This window comes from Epinephelus moara, chromosome 6 (genome assembly GCF_006386435.1).
Source record: "Epinephelus moara isolate mb chromosome 6, YSFRI_EMoa_1.0, whole genome shotgun sequence".
Taxonomy (NCBI): domain Eukaryota; kingdom Metazoa; phylum Chordata; class Actinopteri; order Perciformes; family Serranidae; genus Epinephelus; species Epinephelus moara.
In genome coordinates this window covers 19,185,250-19,210,903 of record NC_065511.1, presented here as the reverse complement: position 1 = coordinate 19,210,903, position 25,654 = coordinate 19,185,250, and the positions used below count along the sequence as shown (strand labels likewise).

The following is a 25,654-nucleotide window of genomic DNA, read 5'->3' as shown; positions in this document are numbered from 1 at the left end:
TATTAAACAAACAACTGAGACAACTAAAACAAAATGAGATTAAACGGTCAACAGAAAATATTGGAGCCACGCTCTTTGTCTACAAGCTGCCATGCCAGTGAATGAACAGGTAAAAGAAAGTGAAACCACACCCACCCCTGTGCCAATTACTACCAGAAGTGAAGTGACCAAAAGAACTTGTACGGCCTAACCAAATAATAAAGAGGTTAAATACATATTCTGGCTCCTACATGGACTTTCGGCCTTTATACCATTTCCTTCTCTACCCCAGTCAGCGCATTGGTAACATGATCGTAGCCTTCCTGATTACATGGGATATATATGAATTACCGGCTCATGATTGTATGAGAGGGAGCCCTTCTGTGCGGAGTTTGCATGTTCTCCACGTGTCAGCGTGGGTTTTCTCCGGGTACTACAGCTTCCTCCCACAGTCCAAAGACATGCAGCTTAGTTGGTGACTCTAAATTGTCCGTAGGTGTGAATGTGAGTGTGAATGGCTGTCTGTCTCTATGTGTCAGCCATGTGATAGTCTGGTGACCTGTCCAAGGTGTACCCTGCCTCTTGGCCAATGTCAGCTGGGATAGGCTCCAGCCCCCCCATGACCCTCAAGAAGATATGTGGTTATTGGATGGATGGATGATTGTGTGAGTTATATATTAATTGTGGTGCATTACTGTTTGTCAGTATACCCACGAACAGTGCATGAGAACAGCCTGAAATTTTTACTGCACAACAATTGCAAATGTTTTGCAGAAGCTGTTTAGATTTGCAGTTAAACCTCGTAAACCTCGCCCTCAGTAAACAGCTTTCTCACAGCCGCTCTACCTGCCGCTGTTTATCAACCGAGACAGATTCAATAGAGTTTGTGCCACCGTTGGATTGTTTAAGCAATTTTCCCTGCTCTTGTTTTTTTACAGTAACATGCAGCATACTGATGCAGCCAAATAGAGATCAGCCAACCATAAAAGTGTGAAGCACCAAACAGAAACAATAAAAGAAAACCAGGAAGACGGTCTGTACACACTTATACATACAGAGGTGCTGATTAGCCACATTGAGTGAAAACACCTGTGTATGTGTCTGTGTGTGTACCACTGGTGAGCAGGGGCTTTGATTTTACTGAGGCAATTTGATCACTAAGTGACATCTAGGGGGCCAGGTGTGTGCAATTACCTGCAGTTAACCTGCATGGTTGATAGAACCCGCTTCACATGTGTCGCCAGGATTGGGAGCCATTACTGTGAACGAGAGGGCTGCTGCAGGATTTGGATCCACTCCAAACAAAAATGTAGTGAGCACTTACTGTAATGTAGGTGGAGTCTGTCTGTGCCAGAGTTATCGGGAGATGAAATTTGATAATAAGAACGTGGAGTTATTGTTGTGAAGTTATTGTTGCTTATCCATTCATGTAAAATGCATGGTTTCCCAGAAACTTTATCTCTGTGTGTTAAAAAATACCACAGAGGAAGTGATTGCAAACTGCCTTTAGCATGAGGCTCTCTGAGTTATTTTAAGCAGCCCATTGCTCAATTAAAAATATTTCTCTTTTACTCATCATCTTTTTTTTATCTCGTCCTTTGTTCGCACTGGCTGGGTGCCGGCTTTAAGACGGAGAGGAAACAAGGCTTCTTTCTTCTTTTCCTCCTGTCGCTCGTGGCTTGCCATTTGTCTGGGGGATATTTCCGAGGATTTGTGGGTTGTTTTTTGTCTGTTTCTGTGCTTTGACTCAGGCCCTCCACAGCTGCCTTAATTGGCGCAGGGGGAATAGACGGGCGAACATATATTTATCTACCTGCCGTGTAGAACTCACTGAACTCACAGGGGAAAGAAGTACTTTGCTGAAATTTAAGTTTCACTCCAGTTTGTGTGGTGTCATGCCCCAGTGCTTTGCGTTTTCTTCTCACAGGTATAGAGTGACTAGTTAATCCTGGATTTACTGGCAACATTTTATTTTCCCTTCAGCAGATGGAGTTTTTAGTTGTGATGTGACCTTTAGAAGTCCTCCATAGACATATAAGGGGTTAGTAAATGGGAGCACAAAAACAGAAATTAATAGGTTTTCTCCAAATGAGTGTTTAGAGGTGGACTCACTAACTTTGTTAGATACAAACAAATTTTAACGTGTATTGATTGCTTCCCGTTAAGTTGTTCTTTCGTAACTATTCCCAGCAATTATTTTCTGCATCTAATCGCCCGTTCTAGAGCAAATTAATTTCAACCTCAAATTTATAAAACTTGCTGCAGCAAAAAGTCTGTCTCCCACAAATCTTTTCCCATTTCATGTTTACTAATGACTGCCCCTGCCGCCTTGACCCACATTCTGTGTGCTGCGAAACTCTGCTCTTCTCCGTCTCATAAATCAGAGGAGAATAGCAAAGCGCGGTGCGGTTGATGAATGGCTCTAGCCTTGTATCGCTCCTTCTGCTGCTGAACTCGTGTGCACATGCTGTCACATGCACCAGCACACACACACACACACACTCAATATACAGATAATATGATGATGATATAGATTGATACTGATAAACCAACTGATAAATACTTGCTTATACACTCACACACCATCTGTGTTGCATCAAACACACTCGTATAATGAGAATCCCTTTTTTGTGAGGAGGTGTGCTACCCAAAAATCTATAAAAACCCTGAGGTTAAAACAAGGATGTTTCTAAGTCTACATTTGCTAGATAAAGCCCGAGAGACAGCACACTAACAGAAGCAGTCACACACACACACAAACTGCATCGCACTGCTGCACAGTACTGCGATGAAAACTGCCCCTGTAGATCTGCTGGTTTCTCCCACTGTACCACCACCAGCACCTGAATGTGCAGAAAACCTTATTGGCTCTATTTGTCATTTTCATTGACTGAATGGACCGACGGACGTTTATTCATCATAACTGAGCTTTGCTGAGAGAGAAGTCGGATTTTCAGTTCCTTCACAGACTTATCTCCTTTTTCCAAAACACTGTTCACTCTTCAATTTCATGCTGTACAGGCACCGAGGGACAACGTGCAGAATGAGCCATTTGTCACGGCAAAACAAAGACAGGAAAGTGTGACTCTTATGTTGGCTTTAAGCAATCACAGCTCAAAGCGGACTTGAGTATTAATGGTTGCCTCCTCAAATTGACTTCAGAACAGCAAGCAGCCGAGGAGAGAACAAAACAAGAAAGTGAAATGAAAAATTTAGGGGTAAAACCCAACCAACCAGCACTAAACTAAATGGGTGTAGAGAGTTATGACAACCAATAGGAGTGTATCATACAGACATACAGATAAAGCACATTAATGGTCAGATGATTAGACTTTTAGAATTAAGTAATCACATGAGCAAAACTAGCTTACATCAATGCTAGCTGCATTTTGAAAATATATGTTTTAGTTTTTGACCAGATACCTGCAACACTGGCGTTCCCATCAGTGTTTAGTGCCAACAATTAAATGTAAGTATGCTAACATGGTAAACATTAGCATGTTAGCATTGCCACTGTGAGCATGTTAGCACAGTGATGCCTGCATTTAGCTCAACGCACCGCTGTACAGCCTCAGAGTCGCTAGCATGCTGTTCATGACTGTTACAGTGCATTCCAGTATCCATGCTACCATACTCTTAAGGATACCAGAAATATTTTGTATTTGTCAAATGCAGTGTGCTCAAAGTACCAGGATGTCTAACTGCGTCCATTTGCATTTTGCAGTATGCAGGCTAGCATGCCTTTCTGGCTGGTTTGACCCACAATCCTCTGCACAGAGAAAGATACGTCACATCGACTGAGCCGCAGAGAGATGAGAGCTTATTGAGAGCTGACAGAAGTCACAGTGACTACAACCAATTAACCAATCAATCTATATTTGGGGCAGGCATCTATATGGGACCTTTAATTCCTTTCACACAAAACTGTCGCTCAGCAAAGATGGGAAATTATTTGCATAAAAATGAGGCTTCAAATAAGGTATTAATTATGAATCATTTATTTGATCTGGCTCCGACAGACAGCACATCAGAGAGAGTGACGACAACCGTTTCACAGCACCCTAGGGTTACAGCACCTGGCATATCAACACAACAGCACTTTATCCTGCTTAAAACAATATTCACCTGGATTCATTTTTCTGAAAAACACTTGATTCTTTTGATCAGTGAAACCATACGGACTGAAGGAATATGAATAACTTAAGGGTAATTGAGCAACGGACACATAATCTGACTTTATGACCACTTTTTTGTCTTCCTTGCCAATAGATCTGAATGAATTACTGTCTTCTTTGGTGCTTATGGTTATATTTGAATGCATGATCGAATCAGGTAGCTAGCACCCAAGATACAGCCAAGAACTTGTATAAAAATGAACTGCTTGGCAACCAGACCAGTCATTAATTTGAGACAGGCCTTTATTTGTTGAAATGTGTTACCACACTGGGCTGGTAAAAGGGACTGGATTTCCGGTACATACATCGCAAAGTAACAACAAAGGAGCTTTTCGGATTGACCTCCGCCTTGGTGAATGGTGTTTTGTTGCATCTCCAAGTTCACACCACGGATTGCGATGGATAAACAGTATGAGCAAGAGGGTCAAATTTCAGGACACAATGTTATAACAAAGTAGTCCAGTTGTAGTATGTGTACTCCATAAACCAGAGTGTACTTCATAAGGGAAGCTGCAGTACATACTGAAAGTAGTAAAAATAGCAATTCAGAACGCAGCATGAGCCTCGTCAATTTGTGTCCTCTTGTGTCAAAATGCTGCCTAAACACAGCCTTGTTTGCTTGTTAAAATCATTGGCTTGTTAAAAGATATTTGAGTATGGTTAACAGCCCTGTTGTAGGTTTTGATCATTTTGGCTGTGCGTAGTAAATGCTTCAGAGAATTGCTGTGTCTGACTTGGCAACGAACAGTGCCCAAATATTCTGTTTATCTGTAAACACAGTCTGTATCAGATGTGTGCTGTACGGGTGATCCTGCAGTAGGAAGATACAACATAAGAGTAGGTTTGAGAAGAATGAAACATGGCTGCCTTGGTATTTAATCATGCTCATGGTTAGTTACTTATCACAGCCCATTAAATGTTTTCACCACTCCTGTCTGTTGGAATTGAATTCTTTTGAGACGGCAGCTCTGGGGGATTTAAGATACCATGCAATCAATACTTTATACCAGAGGAGTTCTGGGGGCAATAGACAGCCATGTCAGCGATCACAGCTCTAATAAATAGCTGGATGGAGCCCAGAGTATCGGGAGAGAAAAGTCTTCAAGGGACTCTGTTTTTCGTTAATGGGATTTTTCATGTGACTAGTGATGAGACGGTGACTCAGCTGCGTTTTCATTTGGCCCAATACTTTTTAAGTGATGGAAAAATATAGCGGGAACAGAGTTCTGATTTGAGCCACAATGATGTATTGCATTTCTTCTGTCATATAAAAATAGGACAAATGTGAACAATTTATCAACTGATCACATGCCTGTACTTTCATGTTGTTCAACAGTGTACAGCTATCTGCTGTCTGGGAAATATGTGAGGGAAAACAGAAAAAAAGAAGAGTAGTTTCACTAGTTTTGTTTTTTAGTCTTGTAAAAAAAAGTTTAACAACTACAGATGAGAATAATGTATAACATTTTATAACAGCATTATATTATAGAACATGCACCCTGAGAGGAATGATCTGCTCTAGTGTTACAAGTTAACCTTAGTTTGAACCAATGTTAAAATACAACCCTGAAGGTAAGACATTTCTAATGGATGACCAGTTGCTATAATAACATTTAACTTTCCAGTCCATATGTATGGTGGCCTAGACTAGTCGTTCTCAACCATGGGTATGGGGACCCCCAGGAGTGCTTGAGGGAGTTCCACTTGGTCCCCAGAAATATGGGGAATTGTTTAGTTTCACTTTGTAAGTCACTATAGACCTGCACCCAGTGTGAGTCATGAGAGTTTTAAGAGTGACTATTGATCATGGGTTTCACTTCCTCAACTGTAGTTGACTACTATAGAATTCTGGTCTTATCTGGTCATATCTAACAACGTAAATCTTTTCGAATGGAGGTCCCTAAAGTGAGGGTCCGTGATCTTATGTGTATCAATTTAGGGGGCCAGGACACGAAAAAGGTTTAGAACCACTGGCTTAAGGCAGATTTTTGTGCATCAGCTCTATGCAGAGCTGCACCGTAGCCTATGCACATGGCTTACGCCAGTGTGAGCATTTATACTTGGGCGGTGGTGTGTCTGTGTCTCTCTGAAGTTACACCTCCAAACCACTAGCTGGGGGTGGGTTTTCTGTGAAGCGCTGTAAGGTTTAGTTGATTCAAAACACACATTAAACATGGCTTAATAGCGACAATTCCAAACACAAGTAGGGCTGTCAATCTTCCCCCAAAATCAGATTTGAATTTTTAATGTTTTTTATGTTAAAAATTCAAATAATATCCAAATTTTTCCCTTGGTTTAGGCTATAGCCTAGGCCTACCACCGCATTTTTATATTTTTTTGTGCTATAATGACGTTATTTTAATATTTTGCATCACATGCAAAAGTGAGCGTCTCCGGCTTGTCAGCGCAGCAGTGTCAGTACCAACACAGCTGCGCAGCTGGAGACGTGTTGCTCCTCCTCACTTCAAGTTGCTGTCATTAACTTTTAACCTGCAGAGGCGGCAGTGCTGTAACATTGTAGGAATTTATGAAAGCCCTTGTGAACATTTCAATAGTTACACATTAAAACAATATTTATTTGCAATTACTCTATTGAACGACCCCGAAGCATGAGCAAACGGGCTGTGTCACTTCGGATCAAAGAGATGCGCCCTGTCACTGTCAGCAGAGGAGAGGAGAGGAGAGGAGAGGAGAGGAGAGGAGAGGAGAGGAGATGGATTGTAGGTCTGTTTGTAAACGGGGCTTCTCTGACAGTCATGTATTTCCCCAAAAAACATCTCTTAATGCACGGTAGAGCGCTGTTTTTTTTTTTGTCTGTTTGTTTTTTCAAAATATTCGAATCTTAGTTTCCAACTTCGAATATGCTTATTTTTACAATAATTCGAATTGTTTTCGAATAGCGAAGTTCGCTCTGACAGCCCTAAACACAAGTACACAAATCGGCTTCTGTAGAGCTTGCAGCATTCACAGACAAAGCACTTGTCTTTTGCTGGACACTTTTCTCCACAAATACAACATGCTAATGTTTTTAGCACAAGCCTATGGCATTTTACATTGTATAAATTAGCCTAGCAGCTGGCGGACTTTTCCTCTACTCATATGAAGCCAGCGACAACAGCAACATTTATCAAGGATAACGTTACAAAATTTGGTTCCATTTCAACTCACAAGGTTCACCGACAAAACAACTGAATTATACTAAACACGTTTTCCAAACAAATATAACATGCTAAAGTTATTAACACAAGCCTAAGGCTATTTGCATTGTATAAATTAGCCTAGCAGCTAGCAGACTTTTCCTCTACTCATATGAAGCCAGGATAAATCACACACAAGACTTATAATGCCATTTTGTGGAGGCTTTATTGTCTTCACAATTTCTTTCTTATCTGTAAAATAAAAGTAAATAAAAGCTTTGTTTCCACTGAGGGAAATGGTTATAGCTTACAAAAATAGACAAGAGGTCTGCGTGGCTGGGACGTGTAGTAACATTCCGGGGAGTTGTTTGTCAGGCTACAGGATAGAGTACAGGGTCGATTAGATTTAGACAAACCTATATCAGTTTGCCAAACCTTGTGCCAGAGAGGGCGTAGTGTATTCGGATGTTCATATCCATCAAAAACTACAGCAAGTGATTCCTATAATTAATTCCTCTTGTCTGCCTGAAAGTTAAATGCTATCCAATTAAAGTGCCAAGTTGATTAGAACTCTTGTATGTCTATGGGAAAAAAGGTTCTTACGAAAACTGGAGGGATCAGTCTTGTCCCAGGTATAAACAGGTTGATTCTTACAGTTTAAGACAGGACATGTTCTTTGTGTGTTTCACTGGTTAGATTACATGAAAAGTACCACAGAAGGAACAAGAAAACAGGAACTGAGAAGGGCCCTATGTTACATACAGTGCTCCGGGCACAGCACATGGTTTGACACCACCACCCTCGCCTTAGTGAATAACTGATTTGCATCACATTTCTGTGGGATCAATCCATCCGGCAGTTATTGGAGATCGTTAGGAATCAACATACTGCCATACTGCTTCGAAGATGCTGCTTTGTAAAGTCAGGACAAGGTTACAAAACATTTGTGAATCAATCCAAGTTCACTGTCACTGGTCATTAAGATATTACTGTCCTTCAAAGCTGTTACACGCCTCGACTAAAACTCAGTTACTGACCATCCATTATTGTTGCTGATAAGGCTCATATCACAGCAGAACATTAATAAAGAGTGGCAGCAGCTACTAAGCGGTTTCTTTTTGGGAATTTCATAGTCATATTTTAATATGCTGTAAGTAATCACTGCAGTTTAAGTCATTAAAAACCAATAAATTTTTTCGGCTACATGTTGTTTATGAACTTATCCAAAAGTTACATATGCTAATTTTACAAATTGGGTAATGACCAGGGCAAAAGAGATCTATGTTGACGCAGAGTATGGTACCACTGGTTAGTGACATCCATATGATTATCCACTGACAAGTTATCTTCTTCCTAAAGCCGTACAGATATTAGTGTCAGATAACAGCTGAGAATAATTCAGCTGTTCAGAGAGAGGTTTCAATGAGAAAAGTTACGTGGTTGATGTATCAGTATCCTGACAGGCGCTGGCTTACAGATAAGCACAGAAGGATCTTTGAAAGCCTTTAATTAAATCCTAGAACAACCCCTGAATGAGTAATAAATGGAGAGAAATGTGTTCAGGTACTTAATTGTCGAAGCCATCCATCTCCCGTGAGTAGGATCTTCATCTCTGCCAGTTTGTTCATGTCTTGTATTTTTATATTTTATGCTTTTGTAGCTAAGAGGATGTTCCAAAACCTGTGAAATGAGATAAAACCTTTAAGAATTCTCAAGAGGGGTTTGAAAACAGACAGTGGTTCATTATGCACAAGGTGCTGCACAGGCTGGAGGCAGTGACAGATCTGTGTGTGTAAGTACGAGCGCTGATGATGAACACATAATCATGTTTGTTTGTGTGCATCTGTGTGGATGTGTCGGCAGTATTTTAACTTCCCTGCTGATGAAAGGGCCGTCGGTGACGTGAACAGTTGTCCGTTGTTGAGACAGCAACATGAGATGAGGGTTGAACTGAGAACTGTAATATGAAGCTTGTAATGTGACACTGAGTCCTGAAAGGGAAGGAGGAAGTGAGAAGGGGATGGAAATGGGTGGGGACAGCAGACAGGATGGAGACAGATGGTTTTGTTCTGTTTTTTTTTTCTTTGCATTTTGTGATATTACAGCCTGAATTTTACTATTATAAGGAGGATAATTTTTCCAGCTTCCACATAAATGTATATATAATGCGATAGCAATGTCAGTAATTTATTCAAGATGTGAAAAAAACATAATTTTAAAAAGCCGTTCATTTCCCAGAGTCTGTACTTGGCAGAGATAGAAAACAAACGTGGCATTTGCACTTGTAGCAAACTCAGTGGGAATATTTAATTTGGGATTGCAAGCGTGTCTGTGTATGAATACATGCTTGTGTGTCTGGCTGCAGCAGTGGAGACAAATTTTGTTTGGCAAATCGGCTCTGGTTTTGCCCTGCAGTGGTGCAATAACACCTGTAAGAGATGGAACATACTTCTTCATGGAGACTAGTGTTTCCACTGACCTCAGTGAGACAAATTCAATTTCACAAAACCTGCAGAGAAAATGATCATTCCTGTCTTCACCTTTAAAACCAAAGTAATTATCTTTTGTTTTACAGCAGGTCTCTGTGTTACATCACAGCTCAGTGACTGTTGTATTAATGTGGCACATCCAGTCTGAATCTTATTTTATTATACGACCTCTCCTCACAGGTGGATGTTACAGCTCTTTATCTTCACGTTTTTTCTTTAACTTAAGTGTCAGTGTTGTGAAACTGGGATCAGATCTCAGTAGTCATCATTTAAAGCTGGGATAGGCAGAAATCTGGAAAACACAGATGAGACAAGAATTAGCTGACAAGCCAACTAGGTTCATCGGCCTTGCGCCCCATCACTTTGGACTGCTTTGCTGGGAGGAGAGCGGGCAGCAGCTCCAGACCTTCAGTTGGCTGTAGCAGCTCAAATTTGGCCAGTGCAAACCCCCAAACAGGTAGCCAGCAGCAGCACAGAGTCTAACCTATGTAACGGCAGCAACAGAAAGTTTGCTCATCCTGCAGGTGTTAAAGCTGTTTGGTCTAGAAGTCGACCAATTCATCAATTTAGCCTATTAATCGACGTCAATAGGACTTTATATAAACTAACGTTATTGGCAGAATGAGGCTCCAATAGTGACCGATAACTGTAACCTCCACTGGTCACGTGAGTACGGCCATAAGCCTTTTGCACAGAGTACCCCACATACAAATACAAGCCAATGTGTGCTTTAGATCATTTGTATGATTCATATTAAAGTAAGACAGCAAACAAATGTAAGACAGCTTTACTTCTTTACTAGGGGCATACATAAATTAAATTGAGGATGGGGTGCTTTCTGTGTTTTGCTACCAGCCATGGTCGTTATAATTTTGCTAGAATTAAGTAGCAAGCCACTGGCTATGTATGACAAATTCATTTCTGATGATTAAAATGACTATTAACTCATAATTACTGCGAGACCTGGAGGGGCCGGCACTCGGTGTTCTAAATGCACAACAAGTGAATCACATTTTTCACCGTACATCAGATATAATTTTCTCAGAAAGCAATTATCCCGGCATTTTTTTGGCGATGTAGAATGTTACTTGTCCCGGGGAACTTCGTCTGCAGGTTGATGCAACCGCTGACTGGGGGTCAGTCTCCAGAGCTGCTGCCCACTCTCCTCCCGGGGAAGTGGTCTGTAGCAGTGGGGAGCGAGGCAGAGGACATAGTGTGATTTGAGTACCTTCACATAAATGTGAAGTTCAAGATTAGCAAAAGGCTAGATTATCAGCAACATTTTCTCTCTATCTCTGGCAGGCTTTGTTGATATTGACAGGTGTATTATTTTGTTTATTGTCAGGCTCTTTTTGATAAATCCATCTTCCTTTTTTGAGTTGCTTTGCAGTGTATGCAGTTGTTGCCATTACTGGAATAGTAACTTTCTCCATATGATCTCTGCCATTGAAGTGGGCTTTCAACATCTGAAGGGATGCACATTTGCATTTGTAGAACAGCCAATAGGAACGCCCTCTCTCTCTCTCTGAGATGACCTGAAATGACCTTGATTTTGTAAATCATGAAAACAGTGCCAAGAGGAGACGCAGAAGTCTGGTTTTGTCTCAGACCACATGACTTACAACATGCTCAAAGTTTATTATGGGATTTTTGCCCAGTGACACCAAAATAATAGTGTCTACCCCAGTTTTAAATCTGTTGATATTGAGGCAGGCACCTTCAGTCTCTTCCTTCCTTTCTCTTTGTCTGTTTGTCACTACACACACAGACACACACACACACACACACACACTCCAATTATAATCAGTGAGCCGGCAGGCCTCCTCTGAGGCCTGATTGGCAGCAGAATTATAATTTCCTGACGTCACTTTTGTCCTCCGTGTCTCGCTCAGGGGAGGTGGAAACGAGGGAGGTGCTCTTTGCTCCTCTTCCTCGCTCCCTTTCATCTCCTCTGACACATTTCTAAATGTCCTCCCTCACTCCTCTCTCCGCCTTTCCCTACTTTTTCTCTCTGTGTTTAAAAGGTCCTGACTGATAGGCTTTGCCATTTCAGAACGGTCTGACATTTACCCTGACTTTTCCCCTCCATAGAAAAACAGGCCATAGGCGATGCAGATGTTTTATAATACATTTCTTCTTCTTCTCTTCTCTTTCAGGGCAGCTGGAGGTTGCACCACCCACTGCAGCACAGTTAAGATACGGTAAGAGGTCAAATCTTTTGTCATGTTGGTGGATGTTTTAGAACTACATGTATTTCTGTTTTACCCCTTTTTGTGAGAGGGGTGGTTAAAGGAGTACATGATTTGAAAAATGCTCATTAATCTTGCAGCATGACCGCCTGGATTGACATCACTCATTCAACCGTCAAGCAACCAGGATGATTAATGACAGTCTTAATTAACGTTAATGAGCAGACCACTGTGGTTCACTGTTGATGCTTTGTTTCCATGGTCTCTCCAAAGGAATGGAAAAACATACTTTACATGGACCTGGCTTATAGGGTTATTGCATGAGTTACAGCCCCTGATGTCTCAAACAAATTGGTGCCCAAGGACATCAGTTTACTCTGATTCTAAGGAAAAAGATAAAGTATATTAATAATACAGAGGAAGGTGAGTGAAGATGAGAGGCTGTAAAAATTCTAAACGTATAGTCCTGTCACTTCATGACACAAAGCGCACAATATTTAGCCATTCCATCATGCCGCGCCACTTGCTTGAAATTCATCACAGTTTCTGCCACAGTTCGCAGAGCATAACACACACAAATACTGTCAAAGAAAAGCAAGAAAACAAACAGTCCAGATATCAAGACTGAGACAGGAACCCATCACTGTAAACAGACTCCTTGTACTCCATCTGCTGTACAGTAACATGCACCATCTGGACAGCTAGTGGCCTTTTATATAATAATTATAATTATTGATTAATGTTTATGGTTTATAAAGATCCCATTTGCTTCCACTCATCGTCTGCCCAGAGTCCATAAATACTCATAAGTTATATGGAGCAAAATACTGAACAATAGAACACAAACAAGAATTAACATGGGGAATGTAAAATGCTGAATAAAGAAAACAACAACACAAGCTAGTTTAAAAAAAGACAATTGGCATTCAAAGCAGAGAGAGGTGAAAAAAGATAGGCCCAAAGGAATGTAACTAAATCGGGTATTTACACCTGACAATATGGAGCTCTTTGTGTTTGGTGTGAGTTGTAGATGGTGTCTTGCAGATAATGTCTCACTATAAATGTAAGGTCACACACTCACACACATGTACCTACACACACTAAAAGCTTGTGCGGGCCTACTTCACTCTGAAGAGCTCAGTTACTGACATGACCTCAGATTTCTCTCCTCCTCTCCTCCTGCTGAGTGGTTGGAAAGCCGACTGGTTAACCTGCTGCAGTTCATATCAGCTTGTGTTTATATTTCTTCCTCACAGTATGCATTTAACAAAGAGATCTTTGTGGCTATATCAGCAAAAACAGAGACATCATGTGAGAAGTGTCTCCTCTACTGCTCAGTGTTTCTCTTGTGCTGAAATGCTGTTTTTCCTGCTTTGGCTCTACACTAAAGATAACACAGACGAGTTAAACTTTAAAAGGAAAGGTGGACTCAGCAGGCTGTCACTGGAGCAACAGCAGTGATTTTCCTGTCGATGGCAGAGTCTTTGTGTTGTGTGTATTGTTGCTTTGTTCCTCCTGGGAATTAAACATTGATGACTTCTATGAGGAAAGCTTCTTGCACAATAAAACTGAGTGAGTGACAACAAAATTTGGGGCCAAACAAATTGCCTTGACCTTGAATCCTCAGATGTTTTTAATGAGAATTTTAGAAATGAAGTGCCTGTCTTTTTACCTGAGATTTTATGACTTTTTCTAAAAGGTTTTCTAGTCAAATACAAAATATTTTCAAAAAAACCTCTAGGTCTTGACTCAAATCAAGAAAAAATGTTGTTTTAAGAAATCTTGAAACTATATGTGCCATGTCTCACTGTATTTTTTATGGGACAGTAATAACAGAGTTCAAGGGGAACCTTGACACTGTCACATTAACTGCCTGCGTTCCCACAACATTTGTCCAGGTTTCCACCGAGACAGGCACCTGTTGGTCCTTGAAGTGTCATGGGGGAATCTCGTAAGAGGTAAAGAGTAAAAAAAACATAAGCATGATCATATATGGTGCACACAAGGAAGTGAGGTCATAGGGTGCAGGCCTGCCATCAGGGGGGCTCAAAGGGTACAGATGACCCTGTTACAAAGCCAAGAGAGGGCCCATGAAAAGGTCTATGGTTGACCTCTAAAGTCACTTAAATCACAGTTAATACAATTTCCATGTATTTACATGATAAATAAATGTATTTTTAATCATTAAAACACATTTCAGTGTGCCATCTGATACTCCCACCACCTGCAGGCACTGTGAAATGTTGTGGTCCATCTGACAATGGGGGTCAGGTGCGCAACGTGCAGAACTTATAAACGCTGCTAATGTAAACATGTGAGGCAGACTGCAGCCTGATTAGCATAGTCAGTGCCTCACCAAAACTCAGGGGCTCCTCAAAGAAAAGCCAGGGTACAGACAAAGCAAGGAAGTGAAAGGAGAAGAGAGACAATGGCCAAATGTCTGACTCAGAGGGCTTGTTTTAAAGCCATAGTGAAGATAGAGGACCTAAGGCATCCATTGGTACCAATCATGTTATGCTATCTTGTCGGAAAGGGGGTCAAATAACGCTGGCGGGGGGAGAAGGAACGTTGCCTTTTTTTCAGTGTTACCAATTCTGCACATGGGTCCCTAACCAGTCTTGCAATTACATGGATTGGGTTTGACTGGAAAACAGAGTTGACAGTCTTATACTCCTTACACTTTATTCAGTTCTGCACACAATTTGACCAAAATATGTTTAAAGTAGTATTTTTTCAGTCATGATTTGGTCTCATGATTTAACACCTTACAGTAATTTCTTCTATGTTTGATTTGACCTTTTTCTAATCATTCATTGGAGGACATTTTTAGGCCAAAAAACAAAAAAATAAAATACATGTGAAATATGATTAATTGGATGGGTGTGGATGAGGGGCCCACTTTGGGAAATGTTGTCCCCCTGCCCATATTTCCTAACGGCTGGCCTGATTGGGTGCCTTGACACTGTCGCGAGATCTGCACCTGCTAGCACAAGCACCAACAATGTTACCGGCAAGATAAGCAAATTAAAACCCATCAATTCTGATCTAAACAACAGAGGGCCTCATTCACTAATATGTGCATGGAAATGTTCTTACTTTGCGCACAAAATAAGTGCGTATGCAAAATCACTGTGGGATTCATGACACCTGCGCACCGGCCAATTTTGTTCTCACCACCTTGCGTGTGTGTGTGAATCAGAATCATTCTAAATTGACAGGCGCGTGCTCGCAATTTGTGATTAGCATACTACCACGTCCCCATTTCTCCATATAAGGAAACCGCTTGCCTAGAGTTGATTCATGAATGAAGGAAGCGGTTACGCGAGGAGAGAAGAAGTAAATTTCACAGTTTGCTAGAAGCGATGGCGCCGGGTCTTACAGGAATGCCATGGGTCATTGCAAGATTGTGGAGGACACAGCATGCCCGGATGATCTTGCACACCTTCTCAGGGGTATAAAGTAGTTTGCCACCGGCTGTATCCGATCCAAACATATCCAACGGCCCTTAAGCACGCCAAAAGTGCGCTCTACGGCGCGTGTGTGGGCATGTATGTTATTATAGCGCACCTCTTGAGGGGTTTCAGGGTTTGCGTATGGTGTCATCTGCCATGTTTTAAGGCCATATGCCCGGTCACCCAAACAATATAACATTTTAGCATTAACGGAATAGAGACTTACTAAAAATACTACCTACAAACAATTGAAATAAAAGACTAGAACAAAAGATGCTCACCAACAAGCACATCCACTTCTCACAGCCCCTGCCTCCAAACGCATTCCCACTGTACTGTTTTGCAAAGTAAATGAGTCGTGGGTGCCTCCTGGCCAGCGGGCAACAGCGTTAAGGATATGGCAGTCGGCATTACAGATCATCTGCACGCTGATGGAGTGATAGTTTTTTCTGTTCATGTTGTTGTTAATATTTTAATTGTCACAATGATGAGGGTGAACGTGTGTCAATTTCATGGTTATTTAATACATTTGGCCAATATATCAGTAAATTAATGATTTTAAAAAATGTTTAATTAAATCTCTTTTTAATGATTGTGGTTTTTTAGACTCAGCATGTACTTAAAAGGTATGTGTTTGCATTTTCTAAGTCAGTTCGGCCATCCTCATTTGTGCGTACGCATGGTCTGAGGCAGTTCTAAATTTGTTCGCAGAGTAAGAACAAATTCGGGTAAGAAAATATTGATGAATCCTGGATTTGTGCGTCAAATGATCATACGCACAGTTTAAGCACAGATTTGTGCGTACGCACTGTTTGTGAATGAGGCCAGAGATATTGGATAAAGGAGATACCCCACCGTAGGCTTATCCAATGTTACGAAAACGGTTACTCTTCCTGTCTCCTAAGTGGGCGTGGTTAGCTCCCTCCAATCAGAGCCTGTTCTCCCTCAACCCCTCCCCACCACCATGTTGAACAGAGGCTCTGTGGATGTCTGTGTATGCGGATCGAGAAGNAGAAAACGGTTACTCTTCCTGTCTCCTAAGTGGGCGTGGTTAGCTCCCTCCAATCAGAGCCTGTTCTCCCTGACGGACAGGGCTCAAACAAAGTTAATTTTCTCTTGATCTGTGCGGATGAAAAATGCAGCTTTAGTGTCAGAATGTTAGGAAGATGTGTGGCTTGTGGAAAACGAACCCAATATTTACTTTAGTGACTATAGGGCGAAAGAATTGACCATAAATTGTGATCACGTTCATTTTCCTCATTGACGACAATACATTCAGAGCTGCCGCAAGTCTCCTACGGGGGCGTGGCGCTGACGGCACTGAATCAGGAAGTGAGCTGAGTGGGGTATCTCGCTTCATCCAATATCTCTGATGAGGCCCAGAGATCCTACCACTGCTTTGAATGCAAAGACTACTTTGCAATTAGCAATTTTTTTTTTTTTTTTGAATAGATAATAGCTCTGAAACAATAGTTAAGGATCAATGAACCATTTGTTAATTTCAGACAGGCTAATTATATATTCTTAATAGATCTCTGGTCCAAAATTTGGTACAGACACTTCTTATATATCAGTTTAGGAAGGACTGAAATGCAGAGCAGGGGGTGGGTTGAAGATTTAAACAATAAGCAAGCTTTGATAGAGCTGATAAACATTCAAAACAAGTAGGTAACTCAAAGTCCAAAAGAAAGTAGAGTCAAAATTAAACTGAAAACCAGCCAGGATAACATGATGAACACAGGGGGGAAAAAATCCAAACAGAATACAAGACACCAGGGAGATAACGGAGCAGGGAACTACACCAACAACACAGGGATGCAGATGAACTGACAAACACAGGTATATATACACAGAAAACTAATCACAAGAACGAGACACAGCTGGAGTGGGAGGACATTGGCTAACAACAAGGGAGTGGTGGGGAACACTAGGGTGAAGCAAACATGACTAATACAGAACAGGTGTGAGGGGAAGACTGAGAGAACAGGGAGGGACTAACGAGACAGGTGGAAGACAGGTGTGACAGAAAACAGGCGGGAAAACAAACAAAGACAGGAAGTAAAACCAGACATGACACAGGAGGAGAGAATCTACTAAATAAAACAGCTAACAGATTAAACATAAATGAATAACAAAAAACAAGGAAGAGCACAAACAGAAAACTCCAAAGCGAAGTCCAAAAGATACCAGGATCATGACAGAGGGGATTCTTGGGCCGAGTCAAAACTGACTTGGATCATACTGTGAAGGTATAAAATATGAATAGTATGTAAGGGTTGAAGTTTGAGACTTCTGAGGTTTGAGTAGTGGCTCTGAAACAACCTTCAGACTTCACTCTCTAGAGCTGAATTTTTCATTGCCATTAAATAAGACGAGGAAGGTTTGAGGTGATGTGATCAAAATGTTTAATTAACAAGGCAGCACAGAGGGCAGACCTCGGCCAAGGCCTCTGTGCAGACAGCTTCAGTTTCTACCACATAAGCAGAATTTGACCTGGGGGTGGCACTAGGGTAAAAATCATCATTTCTCTAAAACCTGTGGTGATGTATTGCTTAAAAACTTTCCTCAAACAGCTCAAAGTTAGCTGTTTTATTAATAGAGTATGACAGAAAGTTCAGTAATTGGAAGTACTGTAGCCAGAGGAGTCCATTTTTAATTTCCAACTGAGTCCAGGGGAGATAAGGGGTACTCGCTGGAAAATTACAATTTGGAGATCTTGGCGATCCTGTCACCATGAAAGCTGTACGGAGAGTTTGAAGTTCAGAATAAGTGTTTTAGTTCATGGTCAGCTAAGAAAGCAGTGCTGGGTGTTTATAACAGTCATGTAACCTGTTGCCACTGAATTGCACAAGTCAATGATGCTCTATAATAAAGGATACTAGAGAGGCAAAGGGTCGGACAAATGATAAGCTTTCTCTGCACTCACTGAAGTTCGATTTTACTCTTGAGCTCTGGTTGTTTTTCTGCAGTAGCATCCAATAGCAGTGAACACCAGGTTTTGATTCAACGCCAGGAGATGGAGTGCTCTTCAAAATCCAATCAAAATTGCCCCTGATATAAATGAGAAGGCGTTTCGGGTACTCAAACAGCAAGATTGAAAATTCTTCATATGTAGTGAAGGAGAGCTGCCGCAGAACAAGAGCTTAAGAAAAGAAGTGACTGGTACTCAGGAGTGATTGTGCTTTAAGCAAACACTTTTGTGTAGATCCCCGACTGAACTAGACTGAACTCCACTTGAACTTCATCTACCAGAAGAGACTACATTTTCCTGGGGCGGTTGGTGACATTTAAAATTCACTTCCACGGCAGCAACAGTATGATACACTGTATATCTTATTTACACCCACAACACACACAGTGAATCTACTCGTGCATGTAAAGGTGTGAATACATTACTCCATCTAGAAATATTTACATTCTGACAGCCTTTGGGGTTTTGGAAATGGAGCTGCTTGATATTTACCACACTATTCACACAAAAGGTCATGATCGGATCTCAATGTTTTAATTTTATTTTCAGCAATGAAACTCTATTCCAGTTTAGGAAAAGATTTTACTGTTTTGAGGTGACGACTGTGCTACAGAAAAAAGATATAATAACTTACTCACTATATTATGGCACTTTCAAGTTCTTTACGAGGGTTATTCGTATGTTTTCTGTCACATGTTTTAAGAATATGGATTAAACCAACATCTGCACGCTTAGGTCACTTGCAGCCATTTCTATTATTCTCGTGAACACAGTATCTCAAGAACACTTAAAGGGAATTTCTTCAAATTTGGCACAAACATCCACATGGACTCAAAGAAAAATGGATTAGATTTTGAGGTCAAAGGTCAAGGTCATCATGACCTGGCATTCCATCTCGTATTTGTGAATGTGATATCTCTCTAACACCTTGAAGGAATTTCTTCAATTTTTGCACAAACGTTCACTTTGAGTAATTTTCCTTTCATTTCATTTGTATGACTCATGACCATATCACATGGTATGGATCAAATTTGACACATAGTCCACTTAGACTCAATAATGAACTGATTAGAATTTGGTTTGGCATAGGTCAAGGTCACTGTGACCTTGCATTCATCTCATATTCGTCAAAGCGGTATCTCACTAACACCTTGAGGGAATTTCTTCAACTTTTGCACAAACTTACACTTTCAGTCAAGAATGAAGTGGTTAGATAATGGTGATCAAAGGTCACTGTGACCATTTCTGCTGTCACAAACACAATATCTCAAGCACACCTTGAGGAAATTACCTCAAATATCACATGTAGTTCACTTGGACTCAACAATTAACTGATTAGATTTTGGTGATCAAAGGTCAAGGTCACTGTGACCTTGCTTCCATCTCATATTCGTGAACGTGATATCTCACCAACACCTTAAGGGAATTTCTCTTCAACTTTTGCACAAACACACACTTGGACTCAACAATGAACTGAGTAGATTTTGGTGATCAAAGGTTAAGGTCACTGTGACCTTGCATCCATCTCATATTGGTGAACGCAGTATCTCACTAACACCTTGAGGGAATTTCCTCAAATTTGTTGCAAACGTCAGCTTGGACTCAAGAATGATCTGATCACAATTTGTTGTTCAAAGGTCAAAGGTTAAGGTCACCGTGACTTCACAAAACATGGTTTTAGTTTTGGTAACTCATAAATTCATATACTAATTATGACTAAATTTCACACAAATATTTAATAGGATAAAATGATGCGGTGATGACATTTTTACATTTCATTAAAGATTGGCTTCACTGTGACATCGTAATGTTCTGCAGAAACACTTTTCTGGCCATAATTCAGCGCCATAACTCAGGAACAGAAGGTGAGGCATTTGGTCAGATTCTGAACTGGTGACACTAATTTTGGGTGGCAACCATGAAACTGTGCTTATCTGTGTCGTAGAACATGTAGCTTCTGTGCAGCAACATCCATATTTGAAGCATTTTCACCTGTCACTACAAATGAGTCTATACAGACATAGATGTAAACTGAAACTGCATCTTGATTTGGTGGAGGCACACAACCGCGGGCGGTAATTCTTGTTGCAATATGCATCCACAATTCAATCTGTTAAAGGAACATATTAAAATCCTGCATGCATAAATAACCAGAGTTATGCTCCATCTTCAGTTTATCTCTGTCTGGTGAAATAATGTTCTTGTGTCTTCCTTGTGTTTATTCTGTTACCATCCTGCTCCACAAGGCTCAATTATGTCTAATGGGTTGTTACTTATTAATGTGGACATAAACACAGTCTGCATTCTTTATGTTTATCTTGTCTGTCACTGATTTATTGTTTGTTTGTTATTTCACAGTTCTGCTGCACAATGCAATCCCCTTCGTTGGATTTGGATTCCTGGACAACTGCATCATGATTGTTGCTGTAAGTCTGTCAGCTTCGTGCACCTTAGTGGGTACATATTTATTCAGTGTCAGGAATTTGAGGGGGAACATGTGCATGGAGAATATGCTGCATGAACTCAAAATACCGTAGGAGGCTTTGGAAGGATAAGCATTGCGGTAGAAGGAGAAATAGAAAATCACATTTTTAGTTTGATGCCACTGTATTTATATCTCTGTATATTTCTTGTTTTTTCTGTCATTGTTCGGCAGTTAGTCTTTCATCTCTGTTTCTCAGAGGCCTTCCTTTTCTCTGTGTCTTTTAACATCTGATACAATTTTTAGTAATTTGCCTGCCACAAGCACACCCACACTTTATTAAAGCCTTTGTGAAGTTGTTCAAATAATGAAATCCATTCCCAGTGGAACGGTACGATGCTGCTCAGAGAATGAAGTGTAATATATTTTTTTCAACTTAATTCAAAGATGGCTCCCTCAGCAGGGTTATTTTTTAACACCAAGATGATGAACTCTCATGGAGGCTTCTCCAAGGAGCTGGAAAGACTAATAACAAGAGAAAATAATATATACAAGAGGGGGGAAAAACAGGAATATCCTTAATGAGATGGCATAACTTTGAAATGTCAAGTAAGAATGTGCAGATAGTATACAAATATCTGTTTATTTATTTGCCTTTTCTCTGCATAAAGCAGACTCTGCAAAAGCACGGAGACTGAAATCAATAAGCAATTACACTTTTGGGCTGGAAACTTTATGTGTACACTGTGAAATGTTTGTACAAAGGTCTGACTGTACTTGTTTCAGTCCAGACTTTGAGAGAAACTAATGCACCCTGCCTGAAGATCTCAGGCTGATTTCCATTTTGTATTGGATAAGAGTTCTGCACTGAAGCCTGGAAGCCAAAAACTGAAAGACTGAAAGCTTTCAGAAAATCCTAAAAAGCTACAAGTAGACTTTTTGGAAGTTACTGTCAGCAATTTGGACCACATAACTCGGTTCAACTTCACTTAAACTTATTCAAAATTCAGCAGCAGGCATTTTGGAAAAGACCTTTAAGTTAAAAAGTATAGAGGAGAGAAACCTGTAGTCCATATATGAGACATTAAACAGAGGAAGTCGTCATTACTGGAGAATAAAAACATATCGGTATCAGGATCCATAAATTTGAAGCACAGAATTATGACGACACACAAAAGACAAAAAGTTAGCCTCAGTTTATTAATTCATTCCTGTATTTCTTTCTGAATAACACTGAAAAAGAACAGGAACAGATGAATTTCATGCCACAGCTGGAGCATTAGCCAGCACTGATGGTTTTTGTTATAGAGTGACAAAAAATAAATTGAAAGCATTGAGCTCTCCTGTCGAACTCACTTTGGTAATCTGTGTGCTTGTGTGTGTGCTTTCAGGGCACGCAGATTGAGTTATCCATCGGTGTGGTCCTCGGCATATCGACTATGGCAGGTAAGGGAATCTCATGATCCTAATATAGCTTCTTATCTAATAAGAAATGTTCATGTTTTTGATACATATCAATACCATACACAGACAGTCTATCAGGCTGTCGTAGCACCTAAACCAAGACCAATTCACAATCAAGACCAAGGCAGAATGAGTCAAGACTAAAACCAGACCAGTGTTAGTCCTACACTGCATGACACACTTATGATAAAATGTGAAACATGCAAACCATATGCACTCCTCTAATTGATCTTAAAGATTCACATTACCATAAAGACACCAACAGAAAACAAATGAAGAGTCATCTTCATTCACCTCTGTTATATACTACAGTATATGTGTGAGTATATACCATGAGAAATGTTGTTGCAGAGAATTTTATGTATCGGAATTTTCCTTTGTTAATGAGCAAATAAATTATAGACAAACACTGAAATCAGCTGAAATCAACCACATTTTATTCAACACCCCTTTTTGCACAGGCAATGTAGTGATATCCCCGTAACTGAGGTCTTGACTGGTGTTGAAATAAAATCCAAAGTCCTCTTTGTCTGAAACAGAGACGAGGCCAAGTAAAAATGTGGTCGAGTTCGAGACCTTCAACAAGTGCTCTTAAGATCGCTCTCAATACCAAGACAAATCTCAAGTCCTAAAATGGTGCTGTCATGTGTCTGAGGTAGAGAGATGTTGTTTTTATTCATTCATTTTGGAGGGTTAGGTATTAGTTGCCCTTCTGTCGTCGATACCTTGGCTCAGTGGTTCCCAACTGGTGGGTTAGGGTCCAAAAGTGGGTCGCAGGTCTGAATGGACAGCAAGTGACTCAAAAGCATTATTTTGAAGTACAGTGAATTTCCAGTATGGAGCTTTTATTCTGAAGTGCCATTTACTGCTGTAGAATGAGTGACTAATAGACAGCTATTTAACAGAGACAGCAAACTGGCTCCACGTCATGGCCAAACGCAAGTATGGTGCTGAAAATGTAACAGTGTAGACCTTGAACTAATGACTAAAGAGAAATCTGGACCCCGTGGCTGGACCTGTTGGGAACCACTGCCTCAGCTTTTGAAAACTTCCTTGATTTTTATGTCTTATTATTATGTATAGTTGCGTAATTCATAATTTAATTGCTCAGGTTTAGGAAAAATGTTGAAGTAAATTTTTATTTGATTCAAGCTATGACCTCAGACTTTTAGTTTAAGTTTAGTTGTACATTTTCCCAGACCAGACTACAAGTCACACTCCTGATTAGAGTGACGATATGCCAAATCATGGTGCACTCTCAACTCTTTCAAACAAAAACAGAAGGAGGCATTTTCAATCTACGTGTTGACAGAATATCCAGCAGTCTTATAATGAAGCTTTAATGATAACGTCACAATTTGAACACTGCTGTGACACTGATCCAAAAAAAGAAAGTGAGATAACATTAGAGAAAGGGGAAAGGAGGGAAGGAGTGACACTGGCTGGCCTTGGTAATGATGATTTCATAAATATGATAATACTATTCACAAGCATATTGAATGGGTGCAGTAATATCCACTTAGCTCAGAGACGCACATTTGCATTTTAATGTCACTTGTTCCTATTCAGGATATCTTGAGAGACACTGAGGTTATGTCTCATTACACAGAGTGTGGATGCAGACAGGAGCTTTGAGGAGAGGAGCACACAGAAGTTAGTGAAGCATGAGGACTGTCCCTATTTACATATTTGATGTGGTTAAAAAAACAATCCATGACTACAATAATCACCATCACTCAGTCAGCAAGGGAATTTATTACTTCCTGTTTTGTCAAGGTAACTTTACTTCCTACTTCCCAAAAGATTCCCACTGCTACTGATCCTTTTGTTGCTGCTAGCGATGATAACAGAGTGCTTTGGTTGCTTTTAGCTCAACCTTTTAAAGATCAAATGGACTCAGTAAAGTTATCCGTCGAAAGACTTAGAGGAGTCAAAGCTGATGCTGTAACAGAGCAGAGGAGGCAGAGGCCAGAAGCGTTTTTTATTCTTCTTCATGGGAAAGAGGAGAGATGTAGAAACCTTGACCAGTGCAGGCTAAAGAAAGGAGCGATGGATCTATCAGAGATACCCTTAAGAGGAGGTATTTTGATCCTTCCTTTGAGGTGCTTAATGTGTCAAACCAGCTTTTGACGTGATCCTGCTCTCGTAGATTTACAATTCAAAACAGTTTTTCAATTTAAAAATGTGCAATTGTTCATCTGCTTTTGGAGCGTCTACCATGAATGGATAATTGGGATTTCGATTGAGACAAAGTAGCAATATCAGGTCTGGTGAGATTTATGGACAAGAGGGTTATCAGAATGCAAACCCAGGCAGAAAATGCCAAAATCATTTTTCTCAAAGGCTACTCGTAGTTTGACAGGCGGAGCGTGTTATCTCTGAGGGACATAAAAAGATTAGACGGGGAGCTCCAGCTGCGGAAAGTCCGCATAAAAGAGTGATTTGAGAAGAATGTAGGAAACACACAGCCACGCTCATAGACACAAAAACTGAAAAAGCTTCTGTTCTTTCCTCGAGCACAGTCTCAACCCAGTTTTTATCACTCAGATTCAATTTTCTCAGCAGTGGTACTGTTTCTCATCCCAGCTACACTGGGGACATGTTGGGGTCTGCTAATCAAGAGGCTGCAGTTATCTAGCTCCGTCCGCGGTGATTTAGCACTCGTGTCAAATCTGCAGTCAAGTCCACCAATCACACATTTTGTAGGAGGCAAATGTGGCTCAGCTGGTTCGATGAAGATGGAAGCTGCACTGTTCGGAAATGGTCCACTGCTGAGTTGAACCAATTATAAACTTTAAACAAAAGTGTGAATGTACTCCAGAGAAGATTAAATCCATTAACAACGACTGCTAATGTAATTAAAGCCCTCCTGTGTCCCTAAAAACATTTCAATTAGCTTCTTATATTTATACTGCATCAATATATTTACAACACAGCTTTTCATTTTGATTACTGTAGCCCACCTACTCAGTTCAGTTTTGTTCAAACTTGTTATACACACCTCTTAACATACAGAACACACTTAGCATGGGAGATGAGCTGTTAAGGGTCGACTAAACTGTGAAACTGGAATGTGTCCACTATGGGCATATGGATCTGACTAAGGTGTAGAGAGACCCAGTTAGCAAATTATGAAGCTATACTACTAGGTGAGCTTTAAACCCCCATGCACAGTAGTGTAGTAACACTATAGCCCCTAATGAAAGCAAAGTTACAGTGTAATAGAGCATGACTGAATTTAAACATCAGAAATTAAATGCATCGACACAGGTGTATTTATTCCCAAATTTGGTGAACAGCACCTTTAAGATTTTCAATAATACCTGGGGTTTTTGTAAGTTTCAGTTCAGTTCAGTTTATGGTATCATATATTGGC

General features: G+C 40.5%; 1 protein-coding gene across 2 annotated transcripts in view; it reads left to right on the top strand.

Moving 5' to 3' along the window:
* The window catches only part of LOC126392535 (transmembrane protein 65-like), a 66,612-nt gene that overhangs the window by 17,112 nt on the left and 23,846 nt on the right, over positions 1 to 25,654 (top strand). Inside the window, exons 3-6 of one of the 2 annotated variants that reach the window (XM_050047981.1) lie at positions 11,937 to 11,981; positions 13,868 to 13,927; positions 20,751 to 20,818; positions 22,206 to 22,260. In XM_050047981.1, coding sequence (XP_049903938.1) covers positions 11,937 to 11,981; positions 13,868 to 13,927; positions 20,751 to 20,818; positions 22,206 to 22,260 — 228 coding nt within the window. The remainder of the gene's footprint in view (positions 1 to 11,936; positions 11,982 to 13,867; positions 13,928 to 20,750; positions 20,819 to 22,205; positions 22,261 to 25,654) is intronic. The other variant, XM_050047982.1, reaches the window with a different exon arrangement.